A 23,334-nucleotide genomic window follows, 5' to 3' on the forward strand; every position below is an offset into this window, starting at 1 on the left:
TCGCTTGAACTTTTAGTATATAACTCTTATAAAAAAAAAATAGAAAAATAGGCACAGAAGTAACTTGTCCAAAAGTTCGAATAATAAAACATAGAAAATGCTTATCTAAAACATCGAGTAATCGATCCCTCAAAATTATAGTGGAGCGTGTACATTGGAAAGGATGGAAATTGAAATTAATCTAAATCACCTGAGTGGTAAAACATGGACCCAAAGGATTCCCACAAATAATATGTATGAACTAAATAGTTGTCTACGAGATCATCTTTAGTAGTACACAATTTTAAGCGCTGGACTATTGAAATTGGACTCTGAGGTGATGGAAGGGAATTACTTTTTGCGCTATCCTTACATGCTAGTTGAATCATCCTTTTCACGCCACTTTTAGAAATTTAGTTCCCGAAGAGTATACAGGACTGATGCAAAATAGCATTAAGATTTTAAATCAATTCAAATTCATATAGATTTGCAAAACTAGCTATAAAACCTAAACAGTACTGAACCTGTCATTTAGCTCGCCAACCTCAGTACTGATCATAGGCCAAAGAAAGCACCAAACAACATTCTATTGAAATCCTTTTATACATATAATAAAGGTAACACATAATCCAGTAGAGTTCTATATAAAGACCAAAACCAAAACCACGTACTTACCTCGATTCAAAAGGCAGAAACAGCCAGGAAATGAGAAACCCCAACTTAGACAGCCATCTTCATATCAATCTTCTGGTGAGGATCATAGCCTATGAGCTTGAAATCAGCAGCCACAAAAGAATCTATGTCTTTCTTCTTTGGATTTATCTTCAAAGTCTGCTTCAAAGTACATTAAGGGAGTCAACAAGGAAAAAGAGTCAAAAGACAAACTAAAAGAACTGTTAAACAATAGACATTACTGGAAAAGGTTTTGGAAGTTTATGGAGCTGCTCCTGCAAAGGCCTCACATGATTACTATAAACATGTGTATCCCCAATAACATGGATAAAATCACCTGGAATTAGATCTGAGAAAAAGCCAAGTCATAGTAAAAGGGTTAGTTATTTTACATAATCACCTTTTAAGCTGCACTATTTCTCCAGTGATATTATCAAAACCAATAAGCTTTTATAAACTCTAAACCTACGTACACCAAAAAAATTAGAGTACAGATAAAATACCAACAAGAAAAACAAAAACTTTGGCCTCTATTATGCAAAATTTTCAGTTACTATAAAGAAAATGTCCACACACAACTAAAGTCCAACAAAACTGATATATAAAAGACTTGTCAAGTCTAAACCAACCACCTGACCTAAACATTCTAGGGCCAATTCTAGCAAACAGAAAAAAGCAGGCTTTGCCAGCCAGAGCATAAAATTGAATCTTCGAGTACCACACCACCTATTAACTAGCTTAAAGTCAAACAACCAAATAAAATGGGATACATCATCACTAATTACACCCACAAAATCTAAAAACATTTTATCAATTGACTACATATTTAGGTCTACGACGAATGCTTTGATAATTTACATACCACAAACATGAGCAATCATGCATGTCAGAAGGGCATAAGATGCAATATTAAATGGAATGCCCAGGCCCATGTCCGCAGATCGCTGATACATTTGACATGATAACTCCCCGTGTGATACATAAAACTGCGAAAGTTAAAATTACAAAAATCAATATATGTGAGGGGAGAGTTTTCAAAGATCAGCTGGAAGTGGCAGACCTGTGCAAACATGTGACAAGGTGGAAGTGCCATTAATTTAAGATCAGCTGGATTCCACGCAGAAAGAATGATTCGTCGATCATCAGGATTATGCTTTATCTTGCTAATAACGTCTAAAAGCTGATCAAACCCTTGGCCGGAGTAGTCAGCATGCATGTCCGTGTACCTATAAAAGGTAAGACAGCGAGTAAATGTTTGAGCAAATTCCAAAAAAATATATAATTCCCCTACCTGGCACCAAAGTGCCTCCATTGAAACCCATAAACAGGTCCCAAGTCGCCCTCCTCCCTCTCTGTCAAACCAACACTGTAATAAAACATGTACAGCCAACCAATTACTAACTGCAACAATATAAAGGAAAAATGCACAATGTGTACTTCGAAGTTAAAACATATAATCATGCTTGCCCATCAAGGTATTCTCTGGATGCATTGCCATCCCATATATGAATGTTTTTTTCCTGTAGCACCTGCCAAATATACCTTGTTTTCAGACTGAAGATCATACAATAAAATCTAGCATACCAGTAAAAAATTTCCAGTTAACTATAATATAAAGCGCCTGATGCTAGTGAAAAACTGTGAATGAAAATTTAGTCCGCAACCCTTTATCTCTATGGCACTAACAAAGAATCAGTAAACGCTTAGCAAGTGCAAATTGTTTTATTATCAAACCAAGCCTACCCTGAGGGATAATAAATTTGTTATTTCACACATAATCTCTAAATAATTCTCTACAAGAAAAACAAGGTTTCGTAATGCTCGTAGAGAAGAATGTCAATTCAGGTACGTACACATAACTAATTATTCTATAATTGCATTTTTTCACATGTTATACTCTGTATCTATGAATATCGTTTTCAAAATTCCAACACTAAAGAATGCAATCATATTTTAAAGTTCAAATATATTATAGAAGTAGATAATAAAAGAAATGAGTTAGCTTAGAAGAACCAGAGCTTTCCACATGTTTACATCTATTATTCAAATCCGAGCTCAAATGTTATAAGATACACAACCGTTATGTTCTCCAATAGTTGGCTCATGTCAGCTTGTTTGTGACCAAACTGAGGATAGGTGAGGATTCATGTGTGTATGGAAAAGATTGGCAGAAGATATTAATACCTTGGCATTTGTTGAGCCACTGATAAACCAAAGAAGCTCTTCAACAACTCCTCGCCAAAATACTTTCTACAATCAATTGAAGAAATCTTGTCAAATTTTCTCTCAAAATTTACAACTAGATATTCTCATTCGCAAGAAACACTAAATTACACTATAATATTCAAACCAAAGTAAAAAACAAAAAACAGTTCACACGAAAGACAGATTCTTTTACACAGTAAATCAAATGCGCCTTAAACCATAAACTCTACCACATGCCTTAGTTGTCAGAAGAGGAAAGCTTCTGCGTAAATTGAATCTCATCTGTGGAAAAAGACAAAGTCAGCATATAAACTACAACAACCCTCAATATACCAACCAAAACATTACCTGGCTACCAAATTTTGACAAGGTGCCAGTCCCCGTCCTATCACCCTTTATTGTACCTTCAGAAATGATCTCTTGAACCAGCTTAAGATACATATTCTCCTCATGTCTCTCAAAAATCATTTTAGGAAGAAAAGAAAAATCCTTGACCTCAAATTTTATGGAATCATAATTATTATCAATAACTGGATCGATATTCTGGTTCAGGGACTCCAAAGGAGAACTCCTTACACGAACATAAGTGATGAAAGAATAGCGTATGTTGTTTTCCACCTTAGGAAAGGATGAGTACCACGGCCGAAATATAGTGAAATCAACTGAAGGCATAAAAGTGTCACATTCGATGTTTGACTGAATTTCTGTTAAGTGGATAGCTTCACATCCGGGTGCATTGAGAGCCTCTCTGTACATGGAAATTATCAGCTATAACAGAGAAAGAGCTTCACACGAAAAGGAAAGAGCAGATGAAAAAAAGTACACTTGAAAACAAAATACCTAAATATTTGACCACCTCCAATAACAAATACTTTCTCAATTGACAGAGAGTAAGGAGAAGAAGCTAATATTTCCAATGCAGAATACATACTTCCACATATAACAACATTCTCTGACGTTGCAATATCAAAGCTGCCTGAGCGAGTGAGAACAATGTTAAGGCGACCAGAAAGAGGCCTGTACTGAAGAGGGATACTCTCCCATGTTTTCCTTCCCATTACAATGGCATTCTTCTTTCCAGGATCAGATGTTTTCTCAGTGATCTCCTTAAAAAATTTGAGATCAGTAGGCAATCTCCAGGGTAACTTCCCATCCTTGCCAATGCCCCAATCTTGAGTGGCAGCCACTACCACTTGGTAAGTCCTTTGCTTATTAGGTTGTGGATTGACATTGCCATTGCTGTCTCCATTGGAGATGACAGAAAAATCACTGGCCATTACAGAACTCAAACGCCGACAGAACCTTAAAGATGGTTTCCGAAAACAAGAACTGCACAACCAACTCTTTTGGAAGTGCAGCGGAATCTGAAACCAAAAAAGGTAGTAGACCATAATTAAAGAAGGTAACTATAAATGAAACCAGCCATGCGCAAAGTAACACAATGAGATGAAGGGGACTTTGCATGTCGTTAGAAAAAAAAATGAGCAGGAAGTTATTCAACTAAGACCTAGGTTGCCTTAGAATTAATTACTGGAGAGAGGAGAGGGAGCATAACCCCATATATTTCGGAAAAAACCGCTGCAGCTAATGCATGAAGAAGTCTAAGACTTTATCTTTAGCCTTCACAGCAAAATGAGAATACTCTCCCAAGACTCGGCAATAAAATTTGGAACCCACCCAAACATTAATAAGTAATTTCCCAAAATCTGTCCACTACAACCATGTCCACTACAACCAAATCAAACCCGCACTGTTAGAATATAACAGCACAAGACGCACATAAAAAGTTTAACCATCTTCTATGCAACCCACTGCAAAAAATAGTGAGCTTCCAAAACAAAAACAAAAATAACCATCCAACACATGCAACATAATATTCAAACACACAAAAAGAAAAAAAAGCAACAGCAGAAAACATAGAATGTGAAGAAGGAACTGACCGATGTGAAGGCGAAGCGCGAAACTTTGGATGCGTAATGACCTAATAAATAGAAGTTGGTGCAAAAGTCCACGAAGCTTTTGAAGTCAAGATCAATGTAAAAATCCGAACAGAGAATTATAAGGTCATAAGATAATAAAATGAAGATTTGAAAGAAGAAGAAAAAAGGTTAGCAATGGAAACAACCAGCAACAGCAAAAGTGAATAAGATGACAGAAACCGCTTTCTGAGCAATGGATTTTTAAGAAGAATCTGTCACAATGGACTAATCGGCCGTATGATCCGCGCCTTCTAAACGAGGAAGCCCAACCCCCTCACTGCGAATAAAATACCAAACAATCTGTTGCCAATCTACACCTCCCTTCTTTATTCTTACACCCCCATTTCTTTTAAATACCCATTTGGTTCCTTATGAAGTGGTAGACGAACTTATGATATTAAACTTCTTGCCATAAGAAAATATTGGAGGCATTTACCTTCTTACCTTTCTGATTAACCAAAGAAAATAAACTTTCACATTCAACAAGTGATTAAAACTAAGTTACATTCACATTCAACAGATTCATACTACAATAAAGAGAAGGTTGGACTAAATTACAGTAACATGACATTATAATCTATTTATTTGGTCAAAAACTAAGCTACCTGTTAAATTCATAGCCAACTACTTCCAATACACAGATAAAAAATAGGGTACACCATATGATGTATTGAAATCAAAAATCACCTCAGCTATGTATAATTAAGACCTCAAAAAAGAGATCAATAATAGTAAACAAAGCTCATACTTGTATGCTTAAAAAGAGGGAAAATAAAAATGAGAAGAAATCAAAACTCAAAATTTCACGGATTCAAAAAAACAACTAGGCAGACTTTACTTATAACCTAGTAAATAAATAGCATATGCAACCCCAACAAAGGAATAATCCTTCATCACTGTCAAAGAGCCGAAGAAACTAACAAAATAAACTATTTAGGGATATGAAAATCAATAAATTTCACATCTCGCGATACATTGCTTCAATAAATGTACCGATACAGTGCTTCAAGATCCAAATGACCATAAATACAAGGATGAGTTTCTTTCTGATATGTCAGTAGCATAAATGGCTCTTTTTTAACATATTTCATGAGACAAGAACGAGAGAGGAATTTGGAGAAACAAGAACACGAAAGGAATATTAAGGTTTCAAGAACCCACAACATGGGAACCCAAAGCAGAGAATGCAAAAACAGGGGATTCGAAAAAAAAACCCTTAATCAAAAAAAAAACTCAAAAACAAAAATGGTGGAAGAAGGAAATTTACCTACAATGTCAAAGGACTCCATGGTTGGAAGAACGGAACTAATGACGACAAAAGTCTACACCCGTCCACGATAGTGCCGTCCAGAAAACCATCCAAAAAACCCTAAATATGGGAGTAAAGAGACAGAGACACAACAACAAATTTGCAGTGCATGACTGCCGAGGACAACCACCAGAAGCACCACAGGTAACACCACTACAGGGATAGAGAAGAGGCATAGAACTTTCGAAACAAAAAAGTGAAGAGACTTTGTGTGAGGAGTTTGTCCCTTTCGCAACAAGGTGGAATTGTTTTTTCAAAAAATTAAATAAAACAGAAACCACGTAGGAGCCAGATAGACTTTGTGAAACTTGTCAAAAGAAAATGCTGTCAAAATATCGTTTCTCTAGTTTTACATAGCCTCAAGAATTGCTTTTATGAGGGTAGAAAGGATAAAATATTCTATTTCAGTAAGGAAATTAATAATATTTTATCTATACGCACTAGAATTATTCTTTAAAATCTAATATGGCTAAAAGGTAGAGGGATAAAATAGAGTATCAAGTGGTTTCCGGTGCTACTAAATGATTGATTACCTTGCAATTAATGTTCTTGCTTTGTCATATAGGTTGAATCCCCATCAAAAGCTCCTAAAACAAAACTCTAGTTATGGCCTATGGGGTATATGAGTCAGAGCATATCCATAAAGTTTAAAACCATGCCATAACCTCCTTGGACTGCTTTAGTTGAGACACTAAAGTTGACAGCAATTGGTATGGTCGAAGTGCTAACTCTTCTAAAGTGAATGTTTCATTCAATCTATTCTAACATAAGTTTGAGGATAAAATACTCACTTATGTATGTCACACTAGCAATTCGTAATGAGGAGCTTCCATTTGATTGTAAAATACTGATCCCAGAGCACATGGTATACAAGTCCATCAAACTCAGCGGTAAAGCCACCCTTTATTCCAATAACTTCAAGACTTAGGTCATATGAGCTTCAAGGAATCACCAATAGTCCTTGCAAGAACAGTAACCATCCTTGAAATGATGAAATCTATTAGCATCCCTCAAAATGATCTCCCTTCCAGTAACTTTTGCGATTAATTTAATTGCAGAATGGCAATCACCACAAACCCGCAAATTTTTCATAACTCTAATTGGCATTCCTTTAGGCACTTTTAGGAGTCCATATGCTACAGCTAGCTTTTCACTATGATAACCCAGGCTATGTGTCTTCTCTTCCTCATCCACATCGTGAAGGACAAAGCTACCATCAGGACAGTACCCAGCTTCCCTCAACAATCCACCTAACTTCTCCAACATTTTCATGATGATAGGCTGCTCAGCGTGGCCCTTGCTGTCTCCCCCAGTGAACATATGTACCTTTTTCTCTACCTCAATCCAACTACAACCAGGCAATTTGATAACACTCCTAGATTTTATTTTCTTCCTAAGGACTTCAACATCTTTCCATCTTCCTCTAGAAGCATACATATTTGAAAGCAAGACGATAGGTCCAGCATTTTTAGGTTCTAGCTGTGCAAGTTTATCAACGACAACTTCAGCCAAATCAAGATTCATATGAGTTCTGCATGCTCCCAACAATGCACCCCAAACAATTGCATCAGGTTCCATTGGCATCTTCTCTACTAGTTTCATTGCATCATTAACCTGGCCTGCTCGACCTAGCAAATCAACCAGGCAAGCATAGTGTTCAACTCCCGGTTCCACTTGATATTTGCATTTCATTGATTTAAACAATTCAAGCCCTTCTTTCACCTTGCCACTATAGCTACATGCTGAAAGAACCCCAATAAAGGTAACATCATCTGGTGGAACTCCAGAGGAGCCCATGTCATAAAAAACATTCAAAGCTTCTTCCCCCAATCCATGCTGTGAATAACCCGTAATCATAGAGTTCCACATAACAACATCCTTCAAAGGAAACCTGTCAAAAACACGTTTTGCTCTCACAAGATCGCCACACTTAATGTACATTGTAATTAAGACCGAGGAAACGTATAAATCCTTATCAAATTCAGATCTCACCAATTGGCCATGCACCTGCCTCCCATGGTCAAGACTGGCCAGGCTGGCACACACAGAAAGAACACTAATTAAGGAAGGGAAACTAAGCGCAACTCGTTCTCTCTGCATCCTCCGAAACAAACCCAACGCTTTCAACTCATACCCTTTCCTCTCATACACCTTAATCAAGGCACTCCAAGTTCCATCATCCCTATCCTTCATTTCCTCAAACACACACCTCGCCTTATCCACCTCCCCAGCAAGCCCAAACCCCATGATCATCTCATTGCAAGCAACAACCAGCTTCACCGGCATCATGTCAAAAAGCTTAGAAGCCTCTCCCATCCTCCCACTATGAGTATAACCCATAAGCATGGCAGTCCAAGACACCTCATTCCTCTCTGGCATCACTTCAAAAAGCTTCCTCGCAACATCCACTCTCCCATTCCTTGCATACCCAGAAACCATAGTTGTCCAAGTAACCACATTCCTCTTCGGCATTTGATCAAACAGTGCACGAGCCTCGCCCAAACGACCCTCCTCACAATACCCTCCAATCATGTTGGTAACCGCTACCACATCCTTTTCAGGCATCATATCAAAGAGCTTGCGCGCATCCTCAATGCGAGCCTCTTGCAGCAACCCGCCGAGCATAACGGTCCACGATACCACGTTCTTGTTGGGCATCTGCCAAAAGAGACGTTCCGCTTCAGCAACACCACCATTTTGCACGTAGCCACGAACCATAGAAGTCCACGAAACAACGTTGCGATCAGGCATTGAGTCAAATACATTGCGTGCATCAAGCAACATTCCGTTCTTGATGTAGCCTGAGATGAGACCGTTCCAAGATACGGTATTTCTCTGGGGCATTCTCTCAAACAAGAAGAGAGCCTCGCATGGTTGGCAGGCTTCAAAGTACGCAGCGACCATTGTGTTCCATGAAGAGATGGTTCTGAGAGGGAGAGACGTTTCGTCAAACACCCTGCGAGCATGGTCTAGTTTACCGCTACGCGCGTAACGTGCAATGGCATTAGCAGTGGTGCACTGTAATCTCACTTGCATAAGCATGCTCCATAGCATAGTGGCACGACCATGGTGACCCATCTACATATGAATGCATAATCATGCACTATTAGCATTTGTAAACATACAAGTCTCAATGTTCTATTTATCTAACGCTTCTTCCTCGACCTCCCCATTAACAAAAAAATGATTACTTTCCCCAAATTAGAAATCAAGACCCAAATACAAAAGAAAAAAAAAAATCCCTAAGGCTATGTTCTTTTGGGAGGAAGGATTAGAAGGAGAAGGAGAGGAAGAGATCGAAAGGATTAGAGAGTGAAGTTAGTGTTATTTCTTTTAAGGGATTCAAAGGTGATTTTAGAGTGGATTACGGAATGGAGTGAAATTTGTGACTGAATTGACTTATGTGACATATTTAAAAAAAATTAATAGAAAAAGTTAGATATCCAAAATGTCCTTATTGTTATAGGTAATGTAAAATTATATATATAAATGATTTAGAATTATTTTTATAAATTTTATTAAATAATTGAAAATATAAAAAAATTATTTATAAAACAATAAATAATAAAATATATTTTGTATGAAAATAAATTTAATATATAAGATAGAAAATAATTTATTTACATGGAGACTTTTTTTTATTTTTAATAATAATTTTAGAAGTAATGAATTTTTATTAGGCTTAAATACTTTTTTGGTCCTCATTTTCGTAGTGTTTGTTACGGATGGTCCTCATTTTGACAAAATGTTTAAAATGGTCGTCATTTTGACCGAATGTTTAAAATGGTCCTCATTTTGACAAAATGTTTAAAATGGTCGTCATTTTGACCGAATGTTTAAAATGGTCCTCATTTTCGACATAATGTTTAAAATGGTCCTCATTTTCGACATAATGTTTAAAATGGTCCTCATTTTCGACATAACACACCCTACTACAAATCGTGCCACCACTTGTACAATGCTATGCTTCGTTAATGATTTAAATGGTATTACAAAAAAAGACCAAATAAAACACGAATTGCGACCAAAAGACCATTTTAAACACGAAAAAGACCATTCTAAACATTCAATAAAAATGAGGACCATTTTATATCTTCTGTCAAAACGAGAGTCATCCGCAACAAACACTACGAAAATGAGGACCAAAAGGTATTAAAGGTATTTAAGCCAAAATTAGCCTTTTTATTATCACCATTATAAATTATTGATTGTCTACTTCAAAAGCTCAAGCCCTAAGAGAATTTCAAATACAACCTTTAATTGCATCATCCCTTGGCCCCAAGTTTAGCCATATCTAATAAGTAATGTTAAACCTATCACTCTAAACAACTTCCAAGATTTCAGGCCCATCTGATTGATTTCAATTCCAATTTCCACATGAGCAATCAAATACCAGTTTTTCAGGACATCTTCATCATACAATAATCACAAAACAGATAAATGAAAAGTTGCAAGTGGCCAGATACAAGATGTATTCGTTCTTGAGACAGGTTTTAAGTTCAATGTAACTGAATTTAACATATACTACTTCAGAAACACAACGCTGATATCTCTAGCAAAAGTTTTGAAGTTAAAAAAAAATAGGATGAAAAGAAGAAGATAATGGTATCAACCTTGAGGAGACGCGCTTCGTCGCCGGAAGAGAAAGAAGACGCTGAGAGGGGATCGGAGCTGGGAGGTGATCACTGCTGGCATGGGAACCTCACCAATGCGAGGAGATCGCCGCTGCGAGGGAACCGCCGTTCGAAGAGGACCGTCGTTGCCTGGGTAGCGCTTCGTCGTCGCGAGTTCAGAGAGAAAGAGAAAGAAGACTCTGAGTGTTGAGTGTTTCGTTTGAGATGAGATGAGTGAGTGTGAGTAATTGATTTAGGGTTGAAAAAATAAAACAGAAGCGGGCTTGGCCCGCCTGGGCAGAGTTATGCAGACCCAAGGATTCAAAATGTCGGCCTGCACTTTTTCTATCGGGCCTGCGGGCCGGGCTCGCTTTGCACCCATAGATTGGGGGCATGACATAAATATGAGTGGATCTCCATATTATATATTGTATATATGTTATTCGAGCTCAAATAGAAATAAATAAATTCATCAGCAAGATCATGCTAACAACTTTCTCCCCTTTTCTTTTTAAGCAAGATTATGTTAATTGAGTCTTTTTTTGTTAAGACACTCGTACTTTTATATTACATTTTTTTTTAATATCATTCGACATTATTTTTTTATTATTAATCATTATTTCTTTCTCTTATAAATATAAACAAGTTAATTTTTGTTAATACTATTTTAGTTTTATAAAAATTGTCAAATTGTCAAATGTTCTTAAAATGACATCAAACAACTTTTTTCTTTGTTATTATTATTGTTTTAAAAAAGAAAGTTATAATACACTCAAGCTAAATAGAGTGACTGGAACTATTTATAAGATCAGATGCTATCTTGCTTCATTCAAATTTATTAAAAACAATCTTTTTTCAAGAGTCAATCTCTATTTAATAATTGTATCTTTCTTAATTTTATAAATGAATTTAAAGCAATAATAAAATTTAAGTATGTGCCTGCAGAAAAAAGAAATACATTATAAGGTGTTGCCAGCACTATTAGCAAAAATGGAATCTTTTATATAAATATAATTTTCTCTGGAGATGAAGGATGAAGTGAATATAATTTCCTTTGTAAATACTTTCTAAACTCAAATTTTTTCTACATTGAATTGAGTTATCATTCATTTTTTCCTAACTTTTCAATTCTGATAATGCTTACTAAATTATCTCATCACATTATATTCTATTTTTCATTTCACTGGATCTTAATTCTATAGTTAATTATTTTTTATCCTAAACTATAACGAGTTTTAAATGTTTCTTTTGTTTTAAATTGTGATTGTGTTAGCGTACTTAAAAAATGTATGGATGCACTATTCTCCACTCAACATAATATTTACGGTTTCTTGACTTAACATACATGTAAGATATTGAAAAAGGTATGGACTACGTTCAACATGATTTGTCGTGTATAATGTAAAAAATAGTTAACATTGTTGGACAAAAGAAGAATTTAGATTTTTTGATGAGTTTTTATGCATTATTTATCTGATGTGTCTTCAAAATACATTGATTGATCACTGATTTTTAAAATTTAAAATATAATAAAAAAATTTTTAAAGTATCCATATTGTGTATCTTTTAATACTCACTAAAGGATGACAACAAAAAATCTAATCCAATAGAGAATTTAAACTCCAAAAGAGACTATATCAATACATTTCTGAAGCAGGTGGACATAACATGATTAAAGTTTGCAAAAGTGACGAATACTAAAATCGTGTTATAATTTAGAAAAAAAATACATAATTAGCCCAAAATTTTATTTAAACATTTTTGATAAATTTGAAGTACAGATGCTTCTCTCATAAATATCCTTTGTGCAAAACAAACCGTTAGAAAGATGGCTAAAAATATTGTACATGGTTTACATTTCTGGTATACATGACTAATTTAGGAAGTAAAGTTATTGAAGGAATGGTGTTAATTAGATGAGGTGATTGATGACTTTGTGTGTGTTGTTATTGTGATATCTCGAAAAGTCAACTGGGTAAAAATGAATGGTAGAGTTTTGCATAAAAGAGAGTATACGTGTGTGGAAGAAAAACAATGCTAATGAGTTGGAGAGGAATAATGTGATTGTGAAGCAACAGAGTGGCTTGCATTTCGCAAGGCCAAAGAATCACCAAATCAAGACCTCTTCAACAGAAAATGACAGATAAATAAACAAGGGAAAAATAAAATAGCAAAGTCTAAATTTGTCTACTAGTTCCACCAACTTTGAGCCTTTGAATATCCCATCGTGCCCCCACATTCAGAGGTTTATTCGGAAACCATATATTCAGGCTTTTGATCTCTTGGTTCTTGCAACCCCTACATTCCATAGTCAAGGTATTCTCTCTGATATCCTCCTCCTTCATTACCTATGATAATATCATGTTCAAATCATAAACTAGAAGCACGTTTTGATGCATGTTGTTGACACTTGATTGGCGTTGAATGTGACGAAAATGTGTTTCAACACACACATTCTTAGGATTTCTAGTTGCATGCATGAGTAGCATCTGATCATTAAGATTTGAGATATCTGTCTCTCTTTCTTTTTCCCTTTTTTCCATGCATACCAGATATTCATCGTTTTGTCGTAGAAGCATTGGTTTTTTGAGCTTCTTGACTCGTGTTTTTTGCTGGCTATATGTTGCAGGCGTACGTCAAAGCTTCATTGTGGGTTCTTGATGTATTCTAGTACTTGACTGCCTTAGGGCCATTTTTGCTTCTGTGAGTAAGAAAAATTTATTATTCATGGCTGAAATCGTGCCTTCACCTGTTGACCAACCCGTTAAACCTGGTAAGTCTAATAATTCCTTGGATTTCATATTGCAACATCTTCTCTGCAGTTTCTTTGTCTGCATTCACTTTATTTTATGCACGCACAGTGAAATCTTCATCTACTTTAGCTAGAACGTGGGATGGTACACACCATAATAAGAAATTTGCAGGCTATATCATAGACAAACGCTTCACATTTTAGATGTTCCGTTTGCAGAAATTGGGACATGGTAGAAATGTGCATATGGCTGACTTCTTCTGTGGTTTGGTTTCCATTGCAAAAACACTTTAATGCAGAGTTCCAAACAAAAACTACTGATTAATGTTATTGGTTTACATAATTAATGTACCTGTAAAATTGTACGGATATAAACTTTGCAACAAATAATGCATCCAATGCTATACTGCTATTCATTAATTAAATGCTTGGTTGGATAACAAACAGAAAGTATTTATGGATCCAGATGTATGGTATGGGAAAAATATGTAGTTTACCTTTGCCAAGGTTGTTAATAGAAACTGGTACAACAGGAGCGGATGAAGATGTTTAGAGTGTGATTTCTTTTTTTCAATTATCTTGTTCAAACTTGTGAGTGTAAATTTTACTTTCTTGCAAGCACAGGCAGTGAAAGTGAATATTCCGACGATGAAAAGAAGAAAAGGGTAGGATCGTTCAAGAAGGTGGCCATGAGTGCCTCACTTAAGTTCAGGGGTTCCCTTACCAAGAAGGGGAGGAGGCACAGCAGGGTTATGTCTCTCGCTATCGAGGATGATCTTGATGCAGAAGAGTTGCAAGCTGTTGATGCTTTACGCCAAGCACTTGTCTTGGAAGAACTATTGCCCTCAAGACACGATGATCACCGTATGATGCTAAGGTGGCCTTGTGAAAAAGTTTTCTTGCTCATAGATTTACTTAATAGATGTAGTATCAGCAAATTACCTTTGTTGTTTACACCTTAATCGCACACTCTAATATCTATACTTAATACTTTGCTTGTACTATGATCCAGATTCTTGAGAGCAAGGAAGTTTGACATTGAGAAAACAAAACAAATGTGGGCAGATATGCTTAAATGGAGGCAGGAATTTGGTGCTGACACCATCTCAGAGGTATTATTCTGCTGAAAAGGAAACTCACTTTTCATGCTGTGATCTTTTTTTGTGTGATTTTTTGTTTATGTATCTCATCGTAGTTTTTTTGTCTTTAAGGATTTTGAATTCACTGAACAAGATGAGGTTCTAAAATACTACCCACAAGGGCATCATGGGGTTGACAAGGATGGCAGACCCGTTTACATTGAAAAACTGGGTCAGGTTGACTCTGCCAAGTTGATGCAAGTAACAACAATGGATCGTTATCTCAAGTACCACGTAAAGGAGTTTGAGAGGACCTTTGCTGTTAAGTTACCTGCTTGTTCCATTGCAGCAAAGAAGCACATCGACCAAAGCACTACTATTTTGGATGTGCAAGGAGTGGTATGTGTGAAAATTTTATGGACATGTTTCAGTTCATCAACTTCTCTGCCAAAGAATAACCAATATGAGAAAAGAACAGTAGTTACACCTTATATGATAGTCACTATAATTTATAAAGCCAATGTCCATTCCAATTATTTGCGATGCATATCATATCATATTATATCAACTGTTACTATTTTTTCAAATGGAAACAAGTTTCATACAATTGCTGACTAGCATGCTTGCTCAGGGTCTCAAGAGTTTGAACAAAGCAGCAAGAGATCTCCTCCAGAGGCTTCAGAAAATTGATGGTGACAACTACCCTGAGGTACTGGTTTATTTTATGTATATGTGCATGGAAACAGTTTCAACGTCCTTCTAAAGTTACCCTAATTGAAACTTTTCTTTTTTTTTTCTACACAGTCACTGAACCGTATGTTCATCATCAATGCTGGTTCTGGATTTAGGCTCTTGTGGAACACCGTTAAGTCATTCCTAGATCCCAAGACCACCGCAAAAATCCATGTAAAAGTTTTTAGCCTGCTGATAAATTAAAACCAAAACCAAGGAGGTTTTTAGTTAAGCAGGGACACTGAACAGATTAATGGTTTATTGTACAGGTCCTGGGTAACAAATACCAGAGCAAGTTGCTTGAAATCATCGATGCCAGGTTAAATTTATCTCCTCTCCCATTGAAGTATTTCATTCATCAAATACGTTATTTGGTATTGAGTAATGCTAACTCTTCATGATCAAATTCATTGATGTATAAAAATACCATTAAACATGTTCTTCCGTTATGTCATTGGCATTGCTCCTAAAGACTATAAATAACACCTCAGTTGTCTATTCTGTTTACCAGTGAACTTCCAGAGTTCTTGGGTGGTACTTGTACTTGTGCAGATAAAGGTGGTTGCATGCTTTCTGACAAGGGGCCATGGAATGACCCAGATATCATCAAGGTAGTTTACTGCTGAAGGATAAATTTCTTTAGTTAAGCAGCAAAGTAAAACAATAAAGTATTTGTTCTTGATGAATTAGATGATTCAAAATGGCGAGGGCAAATGCAAGAGACAAACCTTGTCAGGGATTCAGGAGAAAACAGCCACAGAAAACGGGAAAGCACATCAAAATGTAGTAAGTTTCCATCCTTTTAGCAATTTCAGACTGCAAAACTTAGTAGTGAAACTCTTCGTATTTATTTGTTAGAATATTTGATAACTTAGTATACTTTTTGGCCTATATTATCAAGGGAAACAAAGAATCATTTCCACAGACATTCAATGTTGATGTGCCATGCGCATCTCCAGAGGTAAGTTCCATTGACGAAATGTAAATCAAAATTTCTCTCTCTACTGTCATATTTTTTTTTAAGAATTGCCCTTTTAATATATAATATTGCAGATGGTAAAGCCTGTGTACAACTACGAGGGATTTGCCCCTGTGCTTGGCAAGCCAGTAAATTCATCATGGAACAAATTAATAGAGAATGACAAAGGTATTTTACATAAAAATGAATGTTCCCTTGCACTTGTAATATAATAACACATACTTGTGGCTACTTCTGCTAAAATTATGACTTTAATTTCGTAAAGGTGCAGATTGTTTTGCTAGCAAGACACCTATGGTGAATACCAATCACTTCGTTGGTGGAATCATGGCCTTCATTATGGGGATTGTGACCATGATCCGCATGACAAAGAACATGCCAAGGAAACTGAATGAAGCAGCACTGTTTAGCAATCCAGGATATTATGAGAGCACTATGATGAAAGCGGCCACCTTCTCATGCAATGATTACATGACCTTTATGAAGCGCATGGCTGAACTAGAAGAGAAAGTCACTGTCCTCAACAAGAGATCTATCATGGCACCCGAAAAGGAGGAAGTGCTGAATAATGCTCTGAACAGAGTCACCACTCTCGAACAAGACTTGGATGCAACCAAAAAGGTTTACGACTTTTCCTTCCTATTTTAATGCCATGAACGTTATTTCCATTATAGTTCAACTTCGTATTTTATTCGGCTTTCTATTTCGGCTTTAGGCACTTGACGAAGCCCTTACTCGACAAGGAGAACTCCAAGCTAAAATTGACAAGAAAAGGAAGAAGAGGAAGTTGGTATGTCGTACTACCATAAATTTTTCTATAGGTTTATCTATCTACTACTTTTATTCACACACTTTTTTGGTTTTTGATTACAGTTCCGCTTCGGCTGTTTAGCTGCTTGATATCAAATAGTTTTACTGCATCAGGAAGAGTTGTAAAATTGGAGGTTTTCCATTTCGACAGCTTATCAATGTTTTAATAAAACCTTGTGCCGATCCAATAAAAAGTTTGCCATTCCCAGACAATTGTGCATATGTCGGAATATTGCATATTTTTTTGACCAAAAAAAAAATCATATTATCCAAGCTTTAATTCATTGAGAATAACAAAACGTGTTTTACCAATGTAACCCTTTGGCTCTGCATCATCTTAAAATTTCATATACAGTTGTTTTTGGAAGTATAGTGTGAATTCACATAATCATCAAATGTATGTTCTCCCTTTCTCTTTGATTGGTGCATTAACGTAAATCCTTAATCAATGTATTGACAACACTAGATTAAAACCATGACTTCATTTGAACCATATAGCTACCTATCAAAAAATAGTTTACTAACTGAATTTGTTTTGACTTGACACATCTTAGTATCTTAGTATAGGAGTGAAATCATTTCGGAACCACTAATTTAAGTTTGAATGCAAGTGTTTTAGCATTACTGAAAATACTCAGCAAAAGTATACCGCAAGAGATTGAAAAAAAGAACAGAACTTTTCAACTAACAAAGGCAAACACAGATAAAAGACTGTAACCACACACAAAAAAAAAAGGCTCGTGTTTCACAAGCCAGCAAAGGCAGTATTGTTGATATACACACGTTGAAAGAAACAATTCTCATTATACTGAAAATCAGCAGTCAGGGTTACATCTTGTGCAAGGTTAACATTCCTTAAGAACAACCGTGACATCCTGTGCAGAATCTCTTTCTCAGTAACAAATCTCACCAGCAAAACTTCTTTTTCTGATTAAAACACAGACAATGAAGGAAAGAAAAATATAAAAAATCAGATGTATGTCAAGGTTTTAACTTTATTCAAAATGATACAGTTGCCAACTTACCCGAAACCTGGCTTCTTCTTGTCTGTCGATGTAAGCAAGCAGCTCTTCTTGCCTCATTAATGCGTCATGAAGAGCCTATGTAAAATCAAATTCAAATGTTAGGGACCCCGGTAAGCAATCAATTAGACACTGTATTCTTCATACCCCTAACCTATACAATGTCATTTTGGAATGCACAAACAAACCTCAATTACATGCAGATGTTAATTTTTTCTCTGTTGTAAATGGCATTTTTTAGTTTGATTGAAAAATATGAAAAAGGCATGGATAGACCTTAATGCTTTACACATGCACCCCATAAATACAGAGATCATCGGCATGATGTCGTGATCTTCAAAAAGTCGAAAATAACATAAGCATCCTACCTTTTTAGTAGCAATTAACTCAGCTTCCAAGGCATCCACCCGGCATACAGCAGCATTCAACAACTCTTCTTTCTCATAAGGCATCTCAGATGGTTTAGATTGGAGTGTATCAACCTTCTCTTCAAGCTCACCCAACCTTTTCAGCATGGAGGGAAGGATATTTTCTTCTGTAGAAGGTGGATTTGAGGTCGTAGGACGAACTTCCATGTTTGTTGTATCAGTAGGTGGTTCTGAAGTACTCCTATCATCATTAGATGATAATGCAGAAATTTTCTTGGTCACAGGGTATGAAACTTGACGTAAAAGAGTTAATACGGTCAAGAAGAAGATAGACAGTGCTACCCAAATACGAGCTTGAAGTCCCTCTGGAGTTTTCTGATTGACAGGAAGAGAAGATGTTCCTGTATTGAAATTCAATTAAGTTTCTGGAGAAAATTGCATCAAACAATTCAAATCCAAAAGGCAAGTTGCACTGATTAGCAACAAAGCTAAGACTCCTAGATACAGTTTCTAGGGATTATTTAGATCCCTCTACGACTCTAACAGGCCCATCACAAACCTATTATTGACTTTCAAGTTCAGACATATTCTCCGTATATGTCAAGGATCCAATAGTTGAATATCTCAGTGCAGAGACCACAAAAACTCTAGCATGAGAACAAATAGCAAGAAGAATGTTATACTGAAAACTAAGATTACCAGATAAATAATTGATAGTACACAGTTAGACATAATATAAACACGGAATCCCAAATTCAAAGAAAAGTTAATTGAGAGTTATAGTGACAGTCTAGACACAGACACAATCACCACAAATCTAAGGTGCAAATAATAAGCCAACAACAACCCAATACAAGGAGCGTAAGGCCTATCAACATACCAGATTTTAGAAGCAATTGTGCATATGGATTAATTTTTAATAAGCAAAAATAAAAGAATTCATCAAAAGTGTACATCAATAAATACCACATCATAAGTCACCAACCTTTTGAGGTGTAAGACCTTTGTAGGGTGGTTTTCTTGTTCCAACCAGCATCAACAGGTATGTCTACCATTGGAACATATTCATCGTATCCAGACAAGTTACTGGCAAAGCTTGTTTTTCCTACTATTTTAGCCTGACAAAGAACACGAATGCAAACAAATTTTATATTTAGGACAGAACACAGTGCAATCCTCTAAAAGATATTAGATACTTTGAATTTGGTACAGTTCTCACTATACCAGATTTGTATTTACTATTTCCCATAACAGTTAAAAAAAGAAAAAATGACCATCCAATCAAAACCACTTTTGATCGGATTAATTGGATAGAATGTGAATTTAAAACCAAAATGACAGCATGGTAAAATAAGAAATCCATGGGATTAGATCAATTACTTTCCTCCCAAAGTTAATCCAATCCAATCTACAAACACTCCTAAATTAACAAGCCAGGAAACGATGCACACATCAAGACAATAGTAGCAACTTCTTTAATAAGTCAAAACTTACTTCCTCATGAACAGGGGTCAGCTTAAGGTGTGAATAACTCCTCATTGCTTTTGGAGAGGATATATCTTCGGCCTCTGACCCTGATTCAGCAGTGGATGTATCACTGCCTTTGACCTGTTAGGAAGAGGTGATAAAATTAAATGACCGGTAATAACATGGACATTGAAGAAAGGTATGAACAATGGCATTGGGTTCCGTTTAAAAAAAAAGTACCGTTGGGTATCCCGGCTTAGCATACACAATAACCTTTCTTTCATTGTTAAGAACTTTTACAACTTGTTTTGACCGCCATGCTCCACCATTGAGAACCATCTATGTAGAATTCACATGTAATCAACTGTCAGCCTATCACAAGTGAAACTGACATAGTATACATATAACCTATCAAAAATCAACCAAGAACAGCATATAACCTTGAATATTTCAGGGTTTTTCCAGGGCCCTTTATCAGATCTAAGGCAACCTCCCTGATCTGCACAGGTGCAGTTACCTCCCAGAAATTCCGGCAACTCACTTCATCATGTGCAAAATAATAATTAGGCGTCTAAAAGGATCGTGCAAATTGTACAAGTGCAAAAACTTATGAAGTATTAATCAAGAAGGAAAAGAAAAATAAATATAAAATTGTAACATGCAGATTATAATAAACATATAAAAAATAGAGACATCAAGTACCTGGCATCTATTACTTCTAGCAATTTGCTTTGGTACTTGTTTCCAAGAACCTAAGTAATGTTTCAAAAGAAATATCAAACAGCTTCAGAAGTCTTATAAGTCATAACATCACTAAACAGATCTCTACATAGCTGGAAAATGGCCATTTTACATACGTGAATCTTAGAAGTTGTTTTGGGATCGAGAAAAGATTTGACAGTGCTCCACAACAGCCTAAATCCAGGCCCAGCATTTATAATAAACATCTGGCAAAGGGTCTGTGTGTCATTAATAAAAGAATCATTAGTCACTGACCATAGTATATCTTTCAGATTTCCAATAACAGATGAAATCAGCATTCCAAAAGAAAGTATAATAATTACACAAGGAACAAGATGACACACCTCAGGGTAATTGTCACCGTCAATTTTCTGCAATCGTGTAACGAGTTCCCGAGCAGACTTCGTAAAGTTCTTAAGTCCCTGTAATGTCAATTATATAACAAACATGTTGCAAGTTCTAGGCCTTTGGTTAAAAGTCAACACATAGAGGAATAATTAAAGGTAACATACCACTCCTTGAACATCTAAGATCGTTGTGCTAGAATCAATGTGCCTCTTGGCGGCAATAGTGCAAGCAGGAAACTTTACTGCAAAAGCTTTCTCAAACTCTTGCACATGGTACTTGACGTATCTATCGATAGTTGTAACTTGCATAAGTTTGTTTGGATCAACTTTTCCAAGTCTTTCAATATAAACAGGCCTTCCCTCCTTATCGATGCCATGATGGCCATGTGGATAGTACTTCACAACTTCATCCAACTCTTCGAACACAAAATCCTGACAAAAGCCCGAAACAGTATGTAAGGCGATCATTCAGCGTAATATTGTCTCAGCACCAAACACCTGCCAAAGCAGAAGCGATACACATGTGCCAAATTCCGACCACTTTTACCTGCATAATCGTGTCCGCGCCAAACTCCTTCCTCCATTGTAGCATGTCACACCACATATGTTTTGCCTTGTCAATATCGAACTTCCTCGCTTTCAGAAATCTTCAAAACGATAATTAAGAAAAGTCAGGTACAAGTTCATTTGTCCAAAATCATACAAGAAACTCAACACCAAACTAGGGTTTCATTCTTTTTTTTTTTCCAAGAACACCAGTTCTATTTGTGGTACTTTTTGCAATTGAAATTCTTGCGCTATAACGGTTTTAAAAACAAACCGCAACAGCAATTTCAACCGCACCATCAAGGTTTTCGAACTCACTGCGGCCGCATTGCAACAGCGGCCGCATCAGCTGCAATTTTTCGCAGTGTCAAGGATGATGACAACCAGAAATTAAAAACCTTGAATTACCTTAACATCATATGGTAATCATCAAACGCTTCAGGGAGCAATTCGTCCATGATCAAGGATTGGCGAAAAGCGTCCACAGCTTGCAGCTCCTCGAAATCACGAACGTCCTCAATCGACACGGAGCTAACACGGCCATCGCTCTTTCTCCTGCCACTCTTCTTTCTAAGAGAGTGTTTGAATTTGGAGGACGCATTGAGTGCTTTCTTTTTGAGAGATCCAATTCTTGTCCTCCTCTCATCCTCGGAGTTCTCAAAGTCAGATCTCCTCTCTCTCTTCTCATCACTGCCCGAGAACCCCTCAAAGCCTGTCAAAACCCACAATCAAACTCAAAACGAAACAAACACACCATCCAACGTCACAGATAGGGCCAATTTTCAGGAAATTAACCAAAGAGAGACTCACAAGGCCTGGCAAAACGATCGAGGGGACCGGACATTGCGGTTGCGATGATCAATTGCGACAGAAACACATAAAGGATTGAGAAACCCTAGGAATTGTAGATAGGATTGAATTTGAAGGAGGTGGTACTCGTTTTGTGAGCGATTCCGATCAAAGGTGCGAAATGCTTTTGCGAGTGAAGTAAAAGACGATTACGATAATAAAAAATAAAAATAAAAGAAATAAATAGGAACAATAAATAAGAAGCGTTTGACGTCGGCGACAGCTAGAGAGAGGAGAAAGGAAAGGAAAGAAGGCGCGTGGGAGATGTTATAGAAAGAGGAGCTGGAGAAGGAAGGAGGCAGCATGTGGGTCCCACTTGGCTGAGTGGCGCAGCCACGTGGCGGTGGCGGGTGTGAGAAGATTCAGAGAATGAGCCAATTGGAAAGCGCCAGTGTTCATTCCCTCAGGGGAGGCATTTCGTCAAACACCTGTCTTTCAATGTGTTCTAAAAGTTACGCACAAAAACAACACATGATTTCACCTTCCATTCTTCTCCGCATCTAAATTTGTTAGATCTCATCTTTCTTTGTTAAAACCTTTCACTTTTCACTCTACCTAACTCTGTAAAGTTCTCAGGTAAAGACACTATCTTCATAATTCAAACATGTTATCTATGTATCTTCATAATCCACTTTTTTCACAGAGGATAACTTTGACAAAATCGTTGTTATGATAATTTTCTAATTCAACTAACAAACGAATATTCGTCTGGAAAATCAAAAGTCAACGTCTCTTCTCTTGATTTATTTTAATCTTACCTCGATAATCATAACGAAAAAATATTCATGTATTTTAATATATCTTCAGACACAAATCCTCCTACATAAATTCATAGTATATTATAATTTATAAACCTAGCCACACTCATTTAGATTTGCATTATCA

General features: G+C 36.4%; 3 protein-coding genes and 1 pseudogene across 14 annotated transcripts; 1 reads left to right on the forward strand and 3 right to left on the reverse strand.

Annotated features, from left to right (window-relative positions):
* Positions 1-60: 60 nt before the first annotated feature.
* Positions 61-7,096, reverse strand: LOC114163394 (bifunctional dihydrofolate reductase-thymidylate synthase). 10 transcript variants are annotated; one of them, XM_028047704.2, is made up of 12 exons: positions 4,797-4,837; positions 3,697-4,220; positions 3,205-3,604; positions 3,094-3,138; positions 2,836-2,901; positions 2,119-2,180; positions 1,943-2,017; positions 1,712-1,877; positions 1,514-1,637; positions 894-1,000; positions 655-810; positions 61-416 (listed from the first exon to the last, which is right to left on the reverse strand). In XM_028047704.2, exons 2-11 carry the CDS (start codon positions 4,131-4,133, stop codon positions 700-702), a joined length of 1,593 nt encoding a protein of 530 aa, XP_027903505.2. In that variant the 5' UTR covers positions 4,134-4,220; positions 4,797-4,837; the 3' UTR covers positions 61-416; positions 655-699. The 10 variants fall into 10 exon arrangements, 8 of the variants coding, with proteins under 8 accessions (XP_027903505.2, XP_085523286.1, XP_085523288.1 ...); XR_014984720.1 differs by lacking the exon at positions 2,119-2,180 and adding an exon at positions 504-530 and having other exon boundaries at positions 1,712-2,017; XM_085667160.1 differs by lacking the exon at positions 2,119-2,180 and adding an exon at positions 6,936-7,040 and having other exon boundaries at positions 1,712-2,017; positions 4,797-4,872.
* LOC114163393 (pentatricopeptide repeat-containing protein At1g56690, mitochondrial pseudogene) lies at positions 6,936-11,102 on the reverse strand (annotated as a pseudogene). Its single transcript, XR_014984718.1, has 2 exons — positions 10,758-11,102; positions 6,936-9,222 (listed from the first exon to the last, which is right to left on the reverse strand). The product of XR_014984718.1 is annotated as a pentatricopeptide repeat-containing protein At1g56690, mitochondrial pseudogene (transcript).
* A 1,718-nt stretch (positions 11,103-12,820) lies between these two features.
* On the forward strand, positions 12,821-17,527 carry LOC114162973 (phosphatidylinositol/phosphatidylcholine transfer protein SFH3-like). Of its 2 annotated transcripts, none has more exons than XM_028046999.2 (15): positions 12,821-13,073; positions 13,387-13,530; positions 14,134-14,386; positions 14,522-14,621; positions 14,721-14,987; positions 15,220-15,297; positions 15,393-15,494; positions 15,590-15,639; positions 15,832-15,931; positions 16,011-16,106; positions 16,222-16,281; positions 16,374-16,467; positions 16,565-16,920; positions 17,015-17,089; positions 17,173-17,527. In XM_028046999.2, the coding sequence occupies exons 2-15, from the start codon at positions 13,485-13,487 to the stop codon at positions 17,197-17,199; spliced, it is 1,704 nt and encodes a 567-aa protein (XP_027902800.2). In that variant the 5' UTR covers positions 12,821-13,073; positions 13,387-13,484; the 3' UTR covers positions 17,200-17,527. The 2 variants fall into 2 exon arrangements, with proteins under 2 accessions (XP_027902800.2, XP_027902801.2); XM_028047000.2 differs by having other exon boundaries at positions 16,571-16,920.
* A 240-nt stretch (positions 17,528-17,767) lies between these two features.
* LOC114162972 (Sec14p-like phosphatidylinositol transfer family protein) lies at positions 17,768-22,887 on the reverse strand. Its single transcript, XM_028046998.2, has 14 exons — positions 22,411-22,887; positions 22,009-22,312; positions 21,602-21,701; positions 21,220-21,486; positions 21,052-21,129; positions 20,824-20,925; positions 20,669-20,718; positions 20,407-20,506; positions 20,207-20,305; positions 19,994-20,107; positions 19,485-19,617; positions 18,500-18,900; positions 18,135-18,209; positions 17,768-18,036 (listed from the first exon to the last, which is right to left on the reverse strand). Exons 1-14 carry the CDS (start codon positions 22,442-22,444, stop codon positions 18,016-18,018), a joined length of 1,878 nt encoding a protein of 625 aa, XP_027902799.2. The 5' UTR covers positions 22,445-22,887; the 3' UTR covers positions 17,768-18,015.
* Between the last annotated feature and the right edge of the window lie 447 nt (positions 22,888-23,334).

This window comes from Vigna unguiculata, chromosome 9, assembly GCF_037176805.1.
Source record: "Vigna unguiculata cultivar grain cowpea cultivar isolate G323 ecotype 2 chromosome 9, ASM3717680v1, whole genome shotgun sequence".
Classification (NCBI taxonomy): Eukaryota; Viridiplantae; Streptophyta; class Magnoliopsida; order Fabales; family Fabaceae; genus Vigna; species Vigna unguiculata.